The following is a 14995-nucleotide window of genomic DNA, read 5'->3' on the forward strand; positions in this document are numbered from 1 at the left end:
ATGGGCTTCCTGGCTCCAGAGGCAGTTCCTCAGGGAAGGGTGGGCAGGAGCAGCGCCGAAGCCCTACGTCTGGCAGGTCGAGGGACCACGGTCCCATCCTTGCTCCCTGAGGACGGGGTGGGTGAGGGGAAGGCTCAGTCCTTGAACCCCTGAATACTGCAAAGAATGCGCTTCTGGTGTCCCGGCAGTGTGATCCCCATCTGCGCCAGGTCCCTGTGGGCAAGGAGAGGGAATCGGTGAGTCTTGGGCCTCCAACCCCAGCAGCCCTCCCCTGCCTGGGCCCCCAGGGTCCTCACTCGGCCGTCAGATCCAGCACACACTCCATGGTGTCCAGCCCGGCGGACTGGAAGTGCAGGATGTAGCGTTTCATTCGGATGGACTCCAGCCATTCAGCCACACTCCGGTAGGGGATCCCATCTGAGCCACTCAAGCTGGGCAAGCGAAGGGTCACCCTGTGGGACATGGGCTACCTCAGTCACACGCAGGGGGATGCAGGGCTTTCCTGAAACTGGGGCTCTGCCTCTATGCATCTGCAGGCAGCATTCAAGTTGGGTGTCTGAGCACAGAGATTATCTAGACTTTGTGGATTAGCCCGGCCATTGTCAGTGAACCCATTTCCTGGCCGGCTTCCTGGCAACAGCAACGGGCAGGCTGACAGTCCTGCTGCACTGACAGACCCGGGGCAAGTGGCAGCCTTGGAGGTCCAAACGGAAGGTACCACCAGCCCTACTGCACTGCAGTGGCCAGCTTTGGGCAACTGATGGGGGCCAGTAAAGACATGAAGTATCAACTATCCCAGCTGAGAGGAAGCAGGAAGACGAGGTGAGCAGAGGCCCTGGAAGGCCAGTGTGGTCTCGGCTGTTTTCAGGGTGGCCCCCCGAGTTCTGGGAGCAGCCCCCTGCTTGCCACCTCCAACCTTGGCTGTTATTCTTGCACTCTGACACCCACAATACAATGAGTGTTCCTGTCCTAAAGCCAGCCAGAGCCAAAAACCATTAGTAAAGTAAATCTGCTGGGGGAAAAATATCCAACATTCCAGAAAGATTAGCACATGCGGTCTCCAGTGTATAAGGGAGTTGTGCTCCAAAAGATAGTTTCAAAAGTTGGAACTTGGAGCACATTTTCTCCCAGAAACAAGGTTATATATGGTGGTTTGATACAGAGGCCAGCACGCCAGGGCTGGTTTACCCGATAAAGCATTTGAAGCCTTGCCTGTCTCTCCCATCTTACCCCCCTGCAAACAGCTGATTCTCCATATTCTGGCAATGTTTTTGGTAAAATGCAATGATCATGTCCCTCCCATGGACAGTTTTAAAACATTGGTCAGTAGTTCTCTAGGCTCAGGATAAAGTCCAAACTTCTCTGCACCCTGCACTATTTGCGATTGGCATGCCCTCAGCTCCCCAACCCTTGCTGGCTACAGGATCTGGGCGCCTTCCCAGATCCCACAAGGTTGCCCCTCTCAGTCACGACATGCATCCCCCGTCTGGCTCTTGTTGGTTTCTCTGTCTTCCCTACCCCATTCTAAGTGACCAAGCTCCCTGGAGCAGGTATCAGGTTGGCAGCTGCTTATATGTACTTTGCATCTTAGCGTGTTTGCTTCCTATCTTCCATCAAACCAGAGCTATCGAGGGCGAGACACCGCATCTCCTCCATCAGAGCGCTCTCTTCCCAAAGGTGCAGATTTTGGGCTGCCTCCTATGCCTGACTCTGTCGGGAGCTCCACAGGCCCAGCGCTTGATGGATGTGGCCAAATGTCCATTTCCATTCTCCTAGATCTGCCCTCCCCAGGGTGGTTACCTGGGATCAAAGTTGGCAATGGTTCGCAGGGAGTGGGGGTTGGCATGCAGATGCTCCAGCTGTGCCTTCAGCCGGTGGAAGGGGGGCCGACGGGCACAGTCATAGGCCCAGCAGTTCTTCATGAGTTCATAGAGGGGGGCAGGGCAGTCCACGGGCGGGGGCAGCTGGTACCCATCCTCAATGCTCTTCATTACCTGCAGCGAGGAAGAGGGTAAGAAACTAACCCGGCAGGCCACGAGGAAGCTCTGTTCACACGAGATCGTTGCAGTGGAGCCTCTAGACCCCGTGACCAGGGTGGCTATAGTCAAGACAACAGGGCATGAGCTGAAGGGGACGAGAGTGGATAGGAATGCAGACAAACTGGGGGTCAGAAAGAAGAAATGAGGCTACTTGAAGGAAAGGGCCATGGAGGATTTGGGGAGGGGATGAGATACGTGAGAAACACCTGGGCTCACCTCCTGATTGCTCATCTCCCCATAGGGCTTGTCCCCAAAGCTGAGCACCTCCCACATCACGATCCCGAAGCTCCACACGTCGCTGGCTGTGGTGAAGATCCGGTGGGCAATGGCTTCGGGGGCTGTCCAACGGATGGGGATCTTTCCTCCCTAATAGGGCACGTGGGGCAGAAGGCTGATGTGTTTCAGGGCACAGAAGGGCGTGGGAAGTTATTGTGTCCACGTGAGCGTGCATCGTGTACTCTGTACGTACTGACTGTACGTACGGCACGTAAGTGTGTGTGTGTGTGTGAATGTGTATGTGATACGTACAAGGCTCTAACCTGGGTTTCATAGGTGCCATCAAAGTTGTCCAGGAGGCGGGTCAGGCCAAAGTCAGACACCTTGCAGCACAGGTTCTGACTCACCAAGATGTTCCTGGCGGCCAGGTCCCGGTGGACGTAACTGTGGTCACTGAGGTAGTTCATGCCAGATGCTATGCCCTGCAGCATGGCCACCAGCTGCCCAGGGACCAGCTGGTCCTCCCGCTCCTGCAGCAGGGAGTGGGCGAGTTAGGGGATGGGCCGGGTCTCCTCCTCCTGGACCCAGAGCCAATGCCCAGGGCTCCGTGGCTCATCCCCCTTCCAAGCTGGTCCTCCGCCCTCCTTACCCTCAGGAAGGCATCCAGGGCTCCATTCTCCATAAACTCCGTGATGATCATGATGGGCTTTCCTGAGACACGAAGCACACATCACCACGGCAGCCTCCACCCCGTCTCCACCCAGAACCGGACTTCCTGCCTCTGACAGCACATCGTCCCTCCACTTCCGGTGGTCTCACCCCTCCTCTACCGCTCCCTCCCCGCACGCTCTTAGACACCACCCCTCGTACTCTTTGTGACAACGCCTTCCAGGTGCAGAATGTGCGGGTGGTTGAACTGGCCCATGATCGTTGCCTCTCGAAGGAAGTTCCACCACTGGCCATCGGGAGATGTGTCTTTCAAGGTCTTAATGGCCACAGTCTTGGCATCCTGGCCGGGGATCCTCAGGGACCCTCGATATACTTCCCCAAACTCTCCTGGGCGGAAAGAAAACAGGGTCATGGCCAGAGGCATCGTCAGGCTGCCCAGGGGGACAGGCAGCGATATCTCCAGTCCTCCAGTTCCCTTTTCTTCTCTGGACCAGAGGATCAGAAACGTGGTGTACCTTCCTCCCTGAGACAAGGGTTTGGCTGTACTTCCCAGGGCCAGGGGCCGGGAGTCTGGAACAGGAGTGCAGCTTTGCAAACTGTTCGGCACTGTCTCCCCAGTTAGCAGAGTTCTGATACTCAGGAGGTGCTGGGTGAGTGGGGGTCGTGCAGTGGGGCTGGGTTGTGTTCACGAAGGGCAGGCTGGTCAGGGCCAGTACACAAGTGACCGGGGAGGCTGACCACTGCCGCCTCTCTTCCGCAAGCTCCTCCGGTCGCTTGGCCACACAATCAGCAAAGACACTGCTGAGCTTTGTTCTCTGTTCAGATCCATTTTCCCTGGTGACCCAAGGGATCGGGGCGGCCCAAGGACACTGGGCCCCTGGTGGGGTGGAATGTGGGGCTGGGGAGGCTCTGAATCCCTGCCATGCTTGGGAACCATCTGAGAATAGCCTGAGCCTGGGCACAGAGACCCCTCTCCTGACAAAGATGATGTAACGCTCTGTATCAGAAATTCCACAGCCACAAAGGCAGGTGGTGCAGGAGGCGGGAGCTGCTCCAGGACACCTGGTCAGGGGGTGAAGACATGAACACAGTGGTTGCAGGACACGGGGTAGAGCAGGGAGGAAACTCATCTGGGAGCTCTCGGGCCAGAGGAGAGGCCGGCTGGGCTCCACAGGGAAGGGCCGGAAGGAAGGGGCCTGCTGGCCGCTCTGTGCTGCCACACAGAGGGGACCACAGGGCTCACCTTCCCCTATGACGGTGTCCACAACCAGCCAGGCCGGATCGAGCTCCTGGGTGAAGTCCAGGGCTCCCTGGGCAGGGTCCTCATATGCCTGGAGGTCCACATAAGGCTTCAGCCACAGCTTGTCCTCTGCGGGGAGAACAGGGAGGGCTCAGCCCACCTCCAGGGCTCAGGCGTACTGGGGGGAGGGGGAGGGAGGGGCCAGCACACCCCAGCGCTCATTCTTCTGTTCCCCGAGGAGCCCTGTCCTGGCTGAAGTGAAAGACAGTCTCTGTCCTCAGCGACGACGTCGCCATAGCCCAGCCATTCCTCCTGCTGTCTACACACAAAGCTCGTGTGTCCTCACCGTCCAGGGCCCAGAGCAGTGGGCCGGAACCCAGACCCGAAAGCGTGCTCACGGCCTCAAGTTACCCAACAGTCCCATGGTTCATTGACCCTAATTCCTTGCCTCCCTCCTCCCCGCCGCTCACCATACTCCTCCGGTCACTCACAGCTCGTTCACATTCCCAGACAAGCCTCGCTCCCGCTCTGTTACTTGGATGGCCCCCAGACTCCCCCTTTTGTGGGGCACCTAATGAGGTGACCAGCAGGAAGCCCACATGCCTGGGAGGACTTCAGGGAGCCTGCGGGCAATCGCCCTCCCAGCCAGCCTCAGCCCACAGACCCAGCCAGGGAGGATGAGGAAGGCTGCCTGGAGCCCAGGTGTCGGTACAGTGGCACCAACAGCTAACAGGCAATTGCACAGAGCCTCTGGGGGACTGTCAGTACGAAGTTAATTAACCAAAGTTAATGAAGTAGCAAAACACAAGAGCCCTGGGGACAAGAGAGCCCACCTGTGCCCCCAGAGTTGCCCTAGCAAATGTGGGTCCCTTGGTCCCATCCCAGTGGCGCCTCCCAACACACACACGTGTGCATGCACAGGTGCTCCTGGCTCACCTCTGTCCCCACCAGCGACACGATCATGCTGCCTCTGCCGCCTCTGGTGCCGTCGCCGCTGAGCTTTCCTGTGAGGGTTGGGGACCAGGTTCTTCAGGGGCCCAGGACCACCTCAGGGGCCCAAACGTGCTGCAGCTGAGATCTCCCCAGAAACAACGGGGGGTGGGGAGCTGGTGGTGCGGGGACACTTGGGTACCAGGGGATGGGAGGGCTGTTGGACTGCATTCAGGAGCTTCCGCCAGGGCAAAGGGACCCAGGGTGGTGCAAGCGGGGGGAGGGAGCAGGAACAGCACCTGGAACGGAGGACAAGCATTCCGAGAAGCAGAGCCACACCCAGCAGCAGCCCACAGATGATGGCCACGATCTCTCCTCCAGTCACGACCCTGGAAACTATAGGCACGTGGGGTGAAGAAGTCTGGGGGTGCCCAGAGCCCACAGGGATGATGGAGGCTGGCAGGGCACACGGTGGGGGGAGGCGGTCTCTCGGTGGCTTTGGGCGTGCATTCCCCAGCCAGGGAGATGGGTGTGAGTGTGGGTGAGAGAGCCTGCGGAAAGGGCCCCACCCAGGGCCCACCAGCTTGCTCCGTCTGCCAATGGACACTAACCTGAGGGGTTAGGAGACAGGACAGGATGCTGGCTGGCGGGATACAGCATCAGAATGTGTGTCTGAGGAGGAGGTGTGGTGTGACTCTGCACGGGCTATCCGCCCATGCAGCTTCTACGTGTGTGTGTGTGTGCGTGTGTGTGCGTGTGTGTGTGTGTAGACGAAGAAGGAAGATCACTGACTGGAACAGGGTCTGAGAAACCTCAGGGGGATGACAGTCGCATGTGTGTTTGGGCCAGAACACAGAGTAACCCACCCACCTGGTGGGCTTGTCCGAAACTCATGGTCAGGGGAGAAGGGGCCGGGGCCCAGAGGGGTCACCATCCGGACTCTGACGGTGTACGTGGTGTCTGGCTGCAGTTCAGTCAGCAAGACCCGGGGCTCTAGAACCAGCTGGTACCGTTCTTCATCCTGTGGATGGGGACTCGTGTTACCTGGGCCGTGCCAAACCAGACCTGGTGGAGGAGAAGGGCAGTCCTGGGAACACATGGGAGGGGTGGGCTGCGGAGTGGTCAGGGTAGGGCTCTTTATAGAGGGTTCCGTCCTGAGAAAGCCACACGGTTCACTGCGGGCAGCTTTCTCCCATCCTACGCCCCAGGCGAGGAACGCTGGGGTGTGCCCAGGCATGGACAGCGGAGGTGCCCCGCCGTGCGCTCACCTGGTTCAGCACGTGCAGCTCGTAGCTGAGGTTCCCCCCGGGGCTGCGAGGCCGGGACCCCGCCCAGGTCAGCTCCAGCTGCCGCGGAGCCTTCTTCACCAGCCTCAGGGACAAGCCTGACGGGGTCTCTGTGAGTCCAGAGGGAAGAAATCACTTAAGAAGCCTCTTCTTGCTTCCCGCTCATCAATTTGTCCCTGTGGTCCCAGGCCCTCCGGCCTCCTCCAGGCCCTGCTGGCCCCCCAGACCCCTCACCTGCACGCCCCATGCTGACGCTGAGTGAGGCGCTGGCGGGCTTGGAGGCGCCCAGCTCCGACACTCCGTTCTGGGCTTCAACGTTAAAGGTGTAGTTGGCGTCGGGCTCGAGGCCATCCACGCACACAGCGGCCGAAGTGAGCCCGCTGGGCCCCGGGGAGAAGCGCACGCTTCCCCCGCAGGGCTGGCAGGGCTCCCCGTCCAGCGCTGCTCCCCGACACTGAGAACACCCCACGTCGTATCTGACATCCTCGCGTCCTCCCAGGTCTACTGGGGGCTCCCAGCGCAGGGAGAGCTGAGTCCCCGAAACAGAGAAGCTCAGGTTTCGGGGGACGGAGGGGGGACCTGTGGGAGAAGACAGGCCATCAATAGGAACCAGCACGGTCCTCACCGGAGCTGCTGGCCCCTAGCCTCCTCCCAACACCGATTCTCCAAGTCCTCCGCAGCCTTTGCCCGGAGATGCGATTCCTAGTGCGGAAAAGGTAGCTTAACTTCATCTCTGCATTGTTCCAGGGAGAGCAGGGGTGCGCGTTGGGGGCTTTAAGTGGCCGGCACCCTGGATGGTCCCCGATATCTGATAGGCTCTGGAAAGTTCTGACCCCAACACGGGTTTAGCCAAGGTCCTGCACCTCCTCACGGGCGGCCAGGCCCCGGCCCCGGACTCACGCGTGCACGCTGCGGCGGGGCCCTCCCCAGGAACGCGGTAGTGCCCGCTCTCACAGGTGCACATGGTGGTGCCTTCAGACTCGGCCGTGCTGTGTTGCGGGCACTTGAGACAACTGGGTGTGTTCACGTCAGCCCTGTAGGAGCCTTTCGGGCAGGCTGGAGAGAGAATGACACAGAGCCAAGGTTGTCCAGTGTTTTACTGGGAGAATCACACCCCTCCCGCAAATCGCTTGTGCTGGGGACACCCCTGCGTGTGTCTCCCTAGGGCCTTGGGACACTCAGTTTAAAAATCACTGAGATGGATTTTCGGCTTCCTTCCTTCCCTTGGCACCCGGTAGACCCTCTCCTGAGTGGTCCCTCCAGCTTCTTACCACCTCTTCGAGTCTCCTTACCAAGGCATCCCTCGACACCGCCGCCGCCGCCTTCCTCGTAACCAGGCTCACAGTGGCACCGCCCCACTGGCACCAACCACTGGCCGTCGGGGCTGCAGTGCATGCGGGGTGCACCCGAGGGGCCAGGGGTGACGTGGGCGTGGGGCAAGCAGGTCCCTGCCACTTCGGCCAACCCGCCTGGTCCGGGGAGAGTGTCGGGGAATTGGGCCAAGCCGTGCACAGTCTCAGGGCAGAGCCGGTAGAAGACCCGGACAGATACCAGGGCCACACAGGCACCCGGGTTGTGGAAAGCGAGATAGAGGCCTCGGCGGGTCAGGTGGCCCAAGGAGTAGTGCTCCACGTTCAGTTTCACGGCTCCAGACGCAAGGTCTCGAATGGTGAAGCTCTGGTCTGCAGCCACTGTGGTTACCTGGGAAGAAGGCGTGGGGAAGAGGGAGAAATGGTAAAGTCGTGCTTCATTCCCACATAACAGAAACGACTGTTTGCTTAATACTTCGCAGTTTACACAGGCATAAACAGAGGGCTGATTACACGGGAGCTACCGACCCAAGCATTTTTATGTGCATTACACTGTCGAGTCCGTGCAATAATCCTACAAGGTGGGATGCATCACCTTCCTCATTTGACAGATGAAGAAACTAAGGCTAAGAGAAGGTGAAGACCTCGGACAAGATGACACAGCTACTACATGGTGGGGCTGGGATTGGAACCCAGCTGTGGGATGCGACAGCCCAGATAATTTCCACTATTCAAAGGTGTTCCCAACCTCAGTGCCAACGAGGTGATCAGTTATAAAGTGTGTCATCGTTAATTTATTACTAATAACAAACTTTACAACAGCTGCTCTTTGGAAAAAAAATGAGAGTACATCCTATAATAATATGTTCCCTTCTCTTTTGCATTCCAGTACGTTTCCTTGAGTAGGAAAGAAAGGGAAGGGATTAAAAAGTAGCCTGCAGAGAACTGTCTTCCTGCACAACTCTAGGGATACTCGTGGGTGTGTGTCACACACGAATGTAGTGAGCATGGACGGAACAAGTCCAAATACCTCTCCCCTGCCTCCACCATGCCATGCTCTTATCTCAGTGGATGCTTGTAAAAGCCTCTCAAATAGATGAGGCTGGCAGTCATACTATTAATAATAAAATATTATTATCACTACTTTAAGACAAGGAAAAACAGCTCAGAGAGGTTACGTGACACGCCCCATGTCGGGACACAGCTGAAAAGGTGCTCAAATCCAGACCTTCTGGTTTCTAGTCCCACATTCTTTCCACTATTCCACACCTACACTCTCTTCCTGTTTCTGCCACCTTCTCTTTTTCTGAGCGGAACGGGGTCATGGAAGGGAGTGGGGCAAGGATCAGTGTCAGGGCTGAAATGGCCCCGAGGGGGTAGAAACACCTTCTGGAACAGGGGCCGCCGGAGCTGAATGCCCACATCCTGGTCACTCTCCATGTACAGGAGGTTGAAGGTCTCTTTGCAGCCCAGAGGCCCAGCTTCCCCGGGGAAACTCTTGCAGTCCCGCACGGTGAACTGCAGCTCCACGTGGACACGCGAGGCCTCCTCCCCCCGGTAGATCCAATTGGAGCGAAGCCAGTGGTCAGTGTCTCTGCTTTCTTGCACTGGGCAGTCCTGGTACATGTACAGTGGTGTCCCGTTCAGTATCTGCTGCACCTCACTCCACTGCGAGAGGAAAACGAGTGTCAGCCTCCAAGTCATCACCACCTTCTCCCCAAATGCTCCCTTTCTAGAGTGGATGGCGAGGAAGCTGGTGTCAGAGCTGCCCAGGTTCACGCTACTTGTCCTGCCCTCTCCCCACGCCCCGGCCCCAGGATAGTAGGTTAAATGTTTAGGGTCGCGGATTTATTTGGATATAGCATGGGCAAGACAACACCCCCTTGACAACCCTGGCCAGCTCTGGACCCTTCAGTGAGCCCACTCCAACTGCAACAGTATGAGCACCATTTTTACCATCAGCAGAGCTGTCAGGTACCCCAAAGGCAGATTTTTGTAGCAAAAGCTCATGCACAAAAACTTTCTGCCTATTTGTTCAGAGACGAGGAGACTGCGTTTAATATTAAGGCCTCTGACCTTTGGAGGGTGAGAACAAGCATAAAACTCTTCTGTATGAGGGAATCTCACTCTCTCCAATATTCCTTCCAGTTCACAGCCACTATCAAAATCATCAACGGAAAGAGTTGGTTGGACCCCTAGATACCGCCCAGACCATCCTCCTTAACTTCTTTTACATTAAAAATCTTAATAATAATAACAACAGCCAGCACTAATGTAGCGCTTACCATGGGCCAGTCACTATTCTAAGCACTTTCGATGAGGAAACTTGAGTCACAGTGAGGTTAAAGGACGTATTGCCCAAGGCACCAGCTATTAAGAGGAGAAGCTGGGAGGTGCACCCAGACACTCTTAAGTTCCAGAGTTTATGCTCTTAATCATTACGCCTCTATGTGCTTATTACAAAAAGTCAAAGAATAAAAACTTACATATAACAAGAAGTGAAAGTCCTCCCATCCATCCACCCATTCTTAACAACTTGGAGTAAAACTTTCCAGATCATTTTCAGTGACTCTAGAGAAACATTTGAATGTTTTTTTCGTGTGCGTGTGTTTTTAACGTAATTTTTAAAAATATACAAGTGTTATTCTATAACCTACTTTTTTTTTAACGAATAAAAAGTCTTTGAAAGATGTCCACAAGAGTATATGGATCCACCTAATTTTTTTTAGCAATCCATAAAATCGTATCCCATTGTATGGATGTACCACAATTTATTTAATCATTCATCTACTGTTGGACATTTAAGTAACTTCTAGTGATTTTTTACTTTTTAAGTAAACATGTACAGATTCCTGTAAGATTTCTGTAGACCTGCTGTATGAGAGGGTAAATATAGTACAAATTTTATATGAAGATATTGCCAAATTGTCCTCCACAAAGGCTTTACCAATTTACACTTTCACAATGCAGGAGGGCGCATTTTCTCAAAACCCCATCAACACTGGACATTAATGAGCTTTTTACTTTTGGCAATCTTATGGACAAAACAGCTTCTGGCCATTTTAATTTACCTTTCTTTGAGAAGGAGGTTGTGCATTTCTCTTTTGTTCACTGTCTATTTGTATTTTTATGCAGTTACGTACTTATAACTTTGCCTGATATTCTACTGTTATCTTTTGAGTGTTCATTTGGATGACCTTTTTTTTTTTAACATTATAGACATTAATCATTTGCTTGAAATGCACATTTCATATATTTTCTCCGTCATGACATTTAATTTTCCTAATGATGTCTGTGATGTTGACATACTTTAAAATTTTTTACATAATACCATTTATCTTCTTTCCTTTTTGTGTTGTGTATTTTGCTTGGGAAGCTCTTCCATCCCAAACTTATAAAGATCTTCTATATTTCTCCTAACATTCTTTTAGGTTTGGTTTTTAGGTTTAGACTTTAATCTTCCTAGAATTAATTTTGTTGTGTGTAGAGTGTGAAGATGTAACTTTACCTTCTTCCTTTTTTTAAAAAAAAATTATGGACACCAAATTGTCAGTTTATGGACTCGTCTATACCTTCCACATTGATTTGCAATTCCAATGTTATCACATACTAAAATCTCAAATATGCGGGTTTGTTTGGGGACTTTCTATTCTGTTCCATTGACCTGAATATTCTCTTCTCGTGCAATGCCCAATGTTTTAATTGTAATTGATGTACTGTATGGTACGTTCTGATATCTGGTAGGACAAGTTTCCTACTTCATTCTTCTTCTTTTTTCAAAAGAATTCTCAGACATTCTTAAGTACATTCTCTGCCAGATGAATTTAAGAAGCTCTCAAATTCTATAAAATACTCCATTGATATTTTGGTTGCAACCCCCTTATTTTATAAAGAAGAGACTGAGGCCCATAGAAAGTTCACTTTCCCAAGGGTTTTCATTGCTACCCGCAGCTTTGGGAAAAGGCGAGAAAAAGCACCATTATCTAAAGTTTGGGGTGGCATGGGGGCAGGGGCAGAAGTATATGTTGCTGTGAGGCACGTATTTTTGTATTACGTTAGGGAGTTCAAAGATCAGACAAGGGGTGTCCAGGCTGCAATGATAGAAGGCACCTAGAGCCTGTTCTTAGGAAGAAGCTGTGACGGGGAAGCGGAGTGGAAGGCCTGGGGTGGAGGTCAGGTGGAAAGGTGGCGAGTGGTTAATGCGCAGTTCATTAGCTAGACCACCAGGGCTGCAGCTGGAACAGGCGCAGCAGATGTTCCCAGCTATGACTCGCCTCCCCGAGTTCCAGCAGTGACAGATGGGGGACACCAGCTGCCCAGGATCAGCAACAAGGATCCTTTCACTTATCACTCTGGTTCTGGCTGCTACATAGGTACATTCTGGGGAGAGTGAATCTGAATATGTGTGTGTGTGTGTGTGTGTGTGTGTGTGTGTATGTTTTGAAAAGATGGGGAGGGGTAGAGGGGGGACAAGGCAGACAGTGGGAATGTGACTGCTGCTGTCTCCTTGCCTTCCTAGTACAAAGCTGTTTAGCCTGAGCTGCAGAAGGGGCCTTGCTTCCACTCCAGCCCAATTAGGGAAGAGTTATTTGGGTGGGTGGGGTGGCAGGGGCGGCCCGTGGGAGCCAGCAGATGGACCTGCAGCCCTCACTGTGGAGTGATTAGCTGCTTTATGAGATGAGGTGCCTATCAGAGCTGGCCTAATCCAGGATTTTCTGAGCAGCCCCTCCTGTAGGATACATTGCGGTTTAGTCTATTCATTCTAATTACAGGCCACTCCATGGGAGAGCCGAGAGTGGAGCCAGGGCCCTAGGACTCCAAGGGAAAGAAAGCAAGTAACCCCAACCCCAGAAATACAGGCTGGATTCCTCCTGGAGTAGGAAAGAGAAAAGGGAACACCCAGAGAACAGGGTCTAGGACCAGAGGGAAGAGGCCTGAGGCCAGAGTCCTGGAGGCTGCAGCACCTGGGGAGGCTCCCGTGTTTCCAGGGCCAGCTCTGCTGAGTGACAGAAAGGTGCTCTATGGGACTCACAAGATCCTACCTCTGCTCACTGGGTCTTCGGAATATCCAAGGAGGGAAGGGGCTTGGAATGCATGGTGTGCCTGGGCTGGGGAAGGCGGAGGAGGTGTCAAGGGCTCAGGGACCTCTAATGGGGCAGCTTTTAACTCTGGGAGAGTCAAAGACCCTTTGAAGAATTTGATGAAAGCTCTGGCTCTCTTCTCCAGAAAAAAAAAAAAAAAAAAAGTCCACATACAGCTACACAACTTTGAATACTCTTTTATGGGGTTCCCAGACCCCCTTGAAACCTGTCTATGCAACTCCATTGGGATGGATGGACCTCAGATTGAGGACACTCTTCTGTGTTTGGGTCTCAGCTCTCAACCATCCCAGGGATGGTCCATTCTCTTCCCAGGAGGTGTCACTCTCATCTTCCCCCAGGTCCTCAACAAGTATTCAGCCCTCCCTCGCTGGGGCAGGGAGAGGAGGAGCCAGGCATTGACTGGGTCCCCATGGGGTGAAGCCTGACACCCCCCCCCCCAAGGCTCCACATATTCAGGAGGCTCTGACTCACCTCCCCTCCCCTCCCCCTCCCAGAGGAGACACTTCCAGTTTTTCCTGCTCTTTTCTACGTTCCTGCACCCACCTCACCACCCCATTTCACACTGGCCTTCAGCCTTGAGCCACCCTAGGTCCTTCCCTCCCCTGACACTTACCCCATCCTCTGGGGGATCCAGCAGCCAGCCCAGCTCTCCCTGTGCCTTGCTAGTATCCATCAGAGTGACTGAAGGTGGAGAGAAAGGGGGCCTGTCATCTCTCGGGGAGAAGGCCCCCGCACACGTGCAACCCACATTCCTCTTCCTGGGCCCCCCAGCCCCAAGGCTTCAGCATCCTGTTAATAGCTGTGAGTTCCTGAGATTTAGGGGAGGAAACCGGCCCAGGAAGGAGGAGTGAAGGGCTACGATGATTAGTCTGTCTTCCTCCCGAGTGTGAAAGGAGGAAAGCAGAGTGGGGCAAGGGTTGGAGGGCTGGACCTTTGACCAAAGTCAACGCAGGAAGCGTTAGGAAGAGCAGCCCCAGAGAGGACGGGCAGCCTCTCACTCAGTGGGGCTGGTGCAGCCTGGGGGACCCATCATCCGCAGAACTGGAAGGGTGGATGGGCGAGAGAGGAGCTCAGCCTCTGGGGGTCATGAGTGGGCTGGGTGTGGACAGGGGACTTTGGAGGGGTGTCCTGGGTGTGGAGGCTCCCTCCCTCTGGCAAAGGGCCTGCCTTGCCCCTGATTGGGGGTGTGGACTGGGGGTAGAGACACAGCGGAGAGTCCAGGAAGCGGGGGTAGTAGGGTCAGAGAGCATGCAAGTGTCCACATGGAAGGCTTGACCCCTGCCTCCAGGAGCCCCTGCCCCCCGAGTCCTAACCCATCCCCCAGCGGCAGGTCCCTCTGTCCCCCGGCCTAGGTTGGCATAAAGCGACTTCCACTTCTGACTTTAGAGGGTTCAGATCTCTGGGTTGGGCGCCTGAGGCCGGGGCTGCCTGGGAATGAGGGGTCCCCACCATTGCTGGGGTAGGAGGTCTGGACGCTGCTTCCGCCAGAAACTCACTCCCCACCCCCAGGAGAAAACTGCTGGCCAGCAGGGGCGGGGGTGACTGACCCGGGAAAGCAGCTGTTTGGGGTTAAAGACCAAAGACTGGCCTGGCCAGTCGATCGCCTGGCAGCCGGGCAAAACAAGAGCGCTGGAGAGGGGCTCTTGGAGAGGGCCTCCTCAGGAATGCCGACTCCAGGAGGAGGGGGAGGGGCGGGGCGGGGGTCGGTACCTTCCATGGCGCGCGCCCCCGGGGGCAGCGGGGCGCAGAGAAGCAGCAGCAGCCCGAGCCCCAGGGGCCAGCGCCGCTCCATGGCGCGGGGCCGGGACCTGGGACCGAGGCCCGGACGGCTGGGCCTGGGTGCGAGGACTGGGCGAGCCGGGCCGGCCGAGCAGGGGCGGGGGGCGGGGCCAGAGCCCGGGGCGGAGTCCAGGCCTCACCTGGATCACCTTCTTAAAGGGACAGTAGGGCAGGAAGGAAACTTGTAAAACAGGTAATAAACTTCAAAAAGCGGAGGCGTCTTGACCGGAATGAGACTGCGGGCGCCGCCTAGTGGGTGGGATTGGGAATTGACTCACCCTGTGCTAATTCTAACCCTAAACCCAACCCTGTCTCGATCCAGCCTTTCGCCTAATTCTACCTCGAACTTGTATTCCTCCCTCTCCCTTTCTTCAGGGCCCAGCACTGTAATAGACACAGGGGAAGGCCGGGTAAGAGACACATC

At 55.1% G+C, this 14995-nt stretch overlaps 1 protein-coding gene across 1 annotated transcript; it reads right to left on the reverse strand.

The window, feature by feature from the left end:
• Positions 1 to 6: 6 nt before the first annotated feature.
• Positions 7 to 14584, reverse strand: EPHA1 (EPH receptor A1). Its single transcript, XM_068550143.1, has 18 exons — positions 14503 to 14584; positions 13406 to 13473; positions 9077 to 9358; positions 7673 to 8081; positions 7281 to 7436; positions 6615 to 6959; positions 6363 to 6490; positions 5965 to 6115; positions 5394 to 5490; positions 5101 to 5168; positions 4168 to 4293; positions 3126 to 3311; positions 2905 to 2966; positions 2579 to 2785; positions 2256 to 2405; positions 1801 to 1994; positions 297 to 452; positions 7 to 213 (listed from the first exon to the last, which is right to left on the reverse strand). Exons 1-18 carry the CDS (start codon positions 14582 to 14584, stop codon positions 135 to 137), a joined length of 2946 nt encoding a protein of 981 aa, XP_068406244.1. The 3' UTR covers positions 7 to 134.
• Between the last annotated feature and the right edge of the window lie 411 nt (positions 14585 to 14995).

Source organism: Eschrichtius robustus, chromosome 8 (assembly GCF_028021215.1).
Source record: "Eschrichtius robustus isolate mEscRob2 chromosome 8, mEscRob2.pri, whole genome shotgun sequence".
Lineage (NCBI taxonomy): Eukaryota > Metazoa > Chordata > Mammalia > Artiodactyla > Eschrichtiidae > Eschrichtius > Eschrichtius robustus.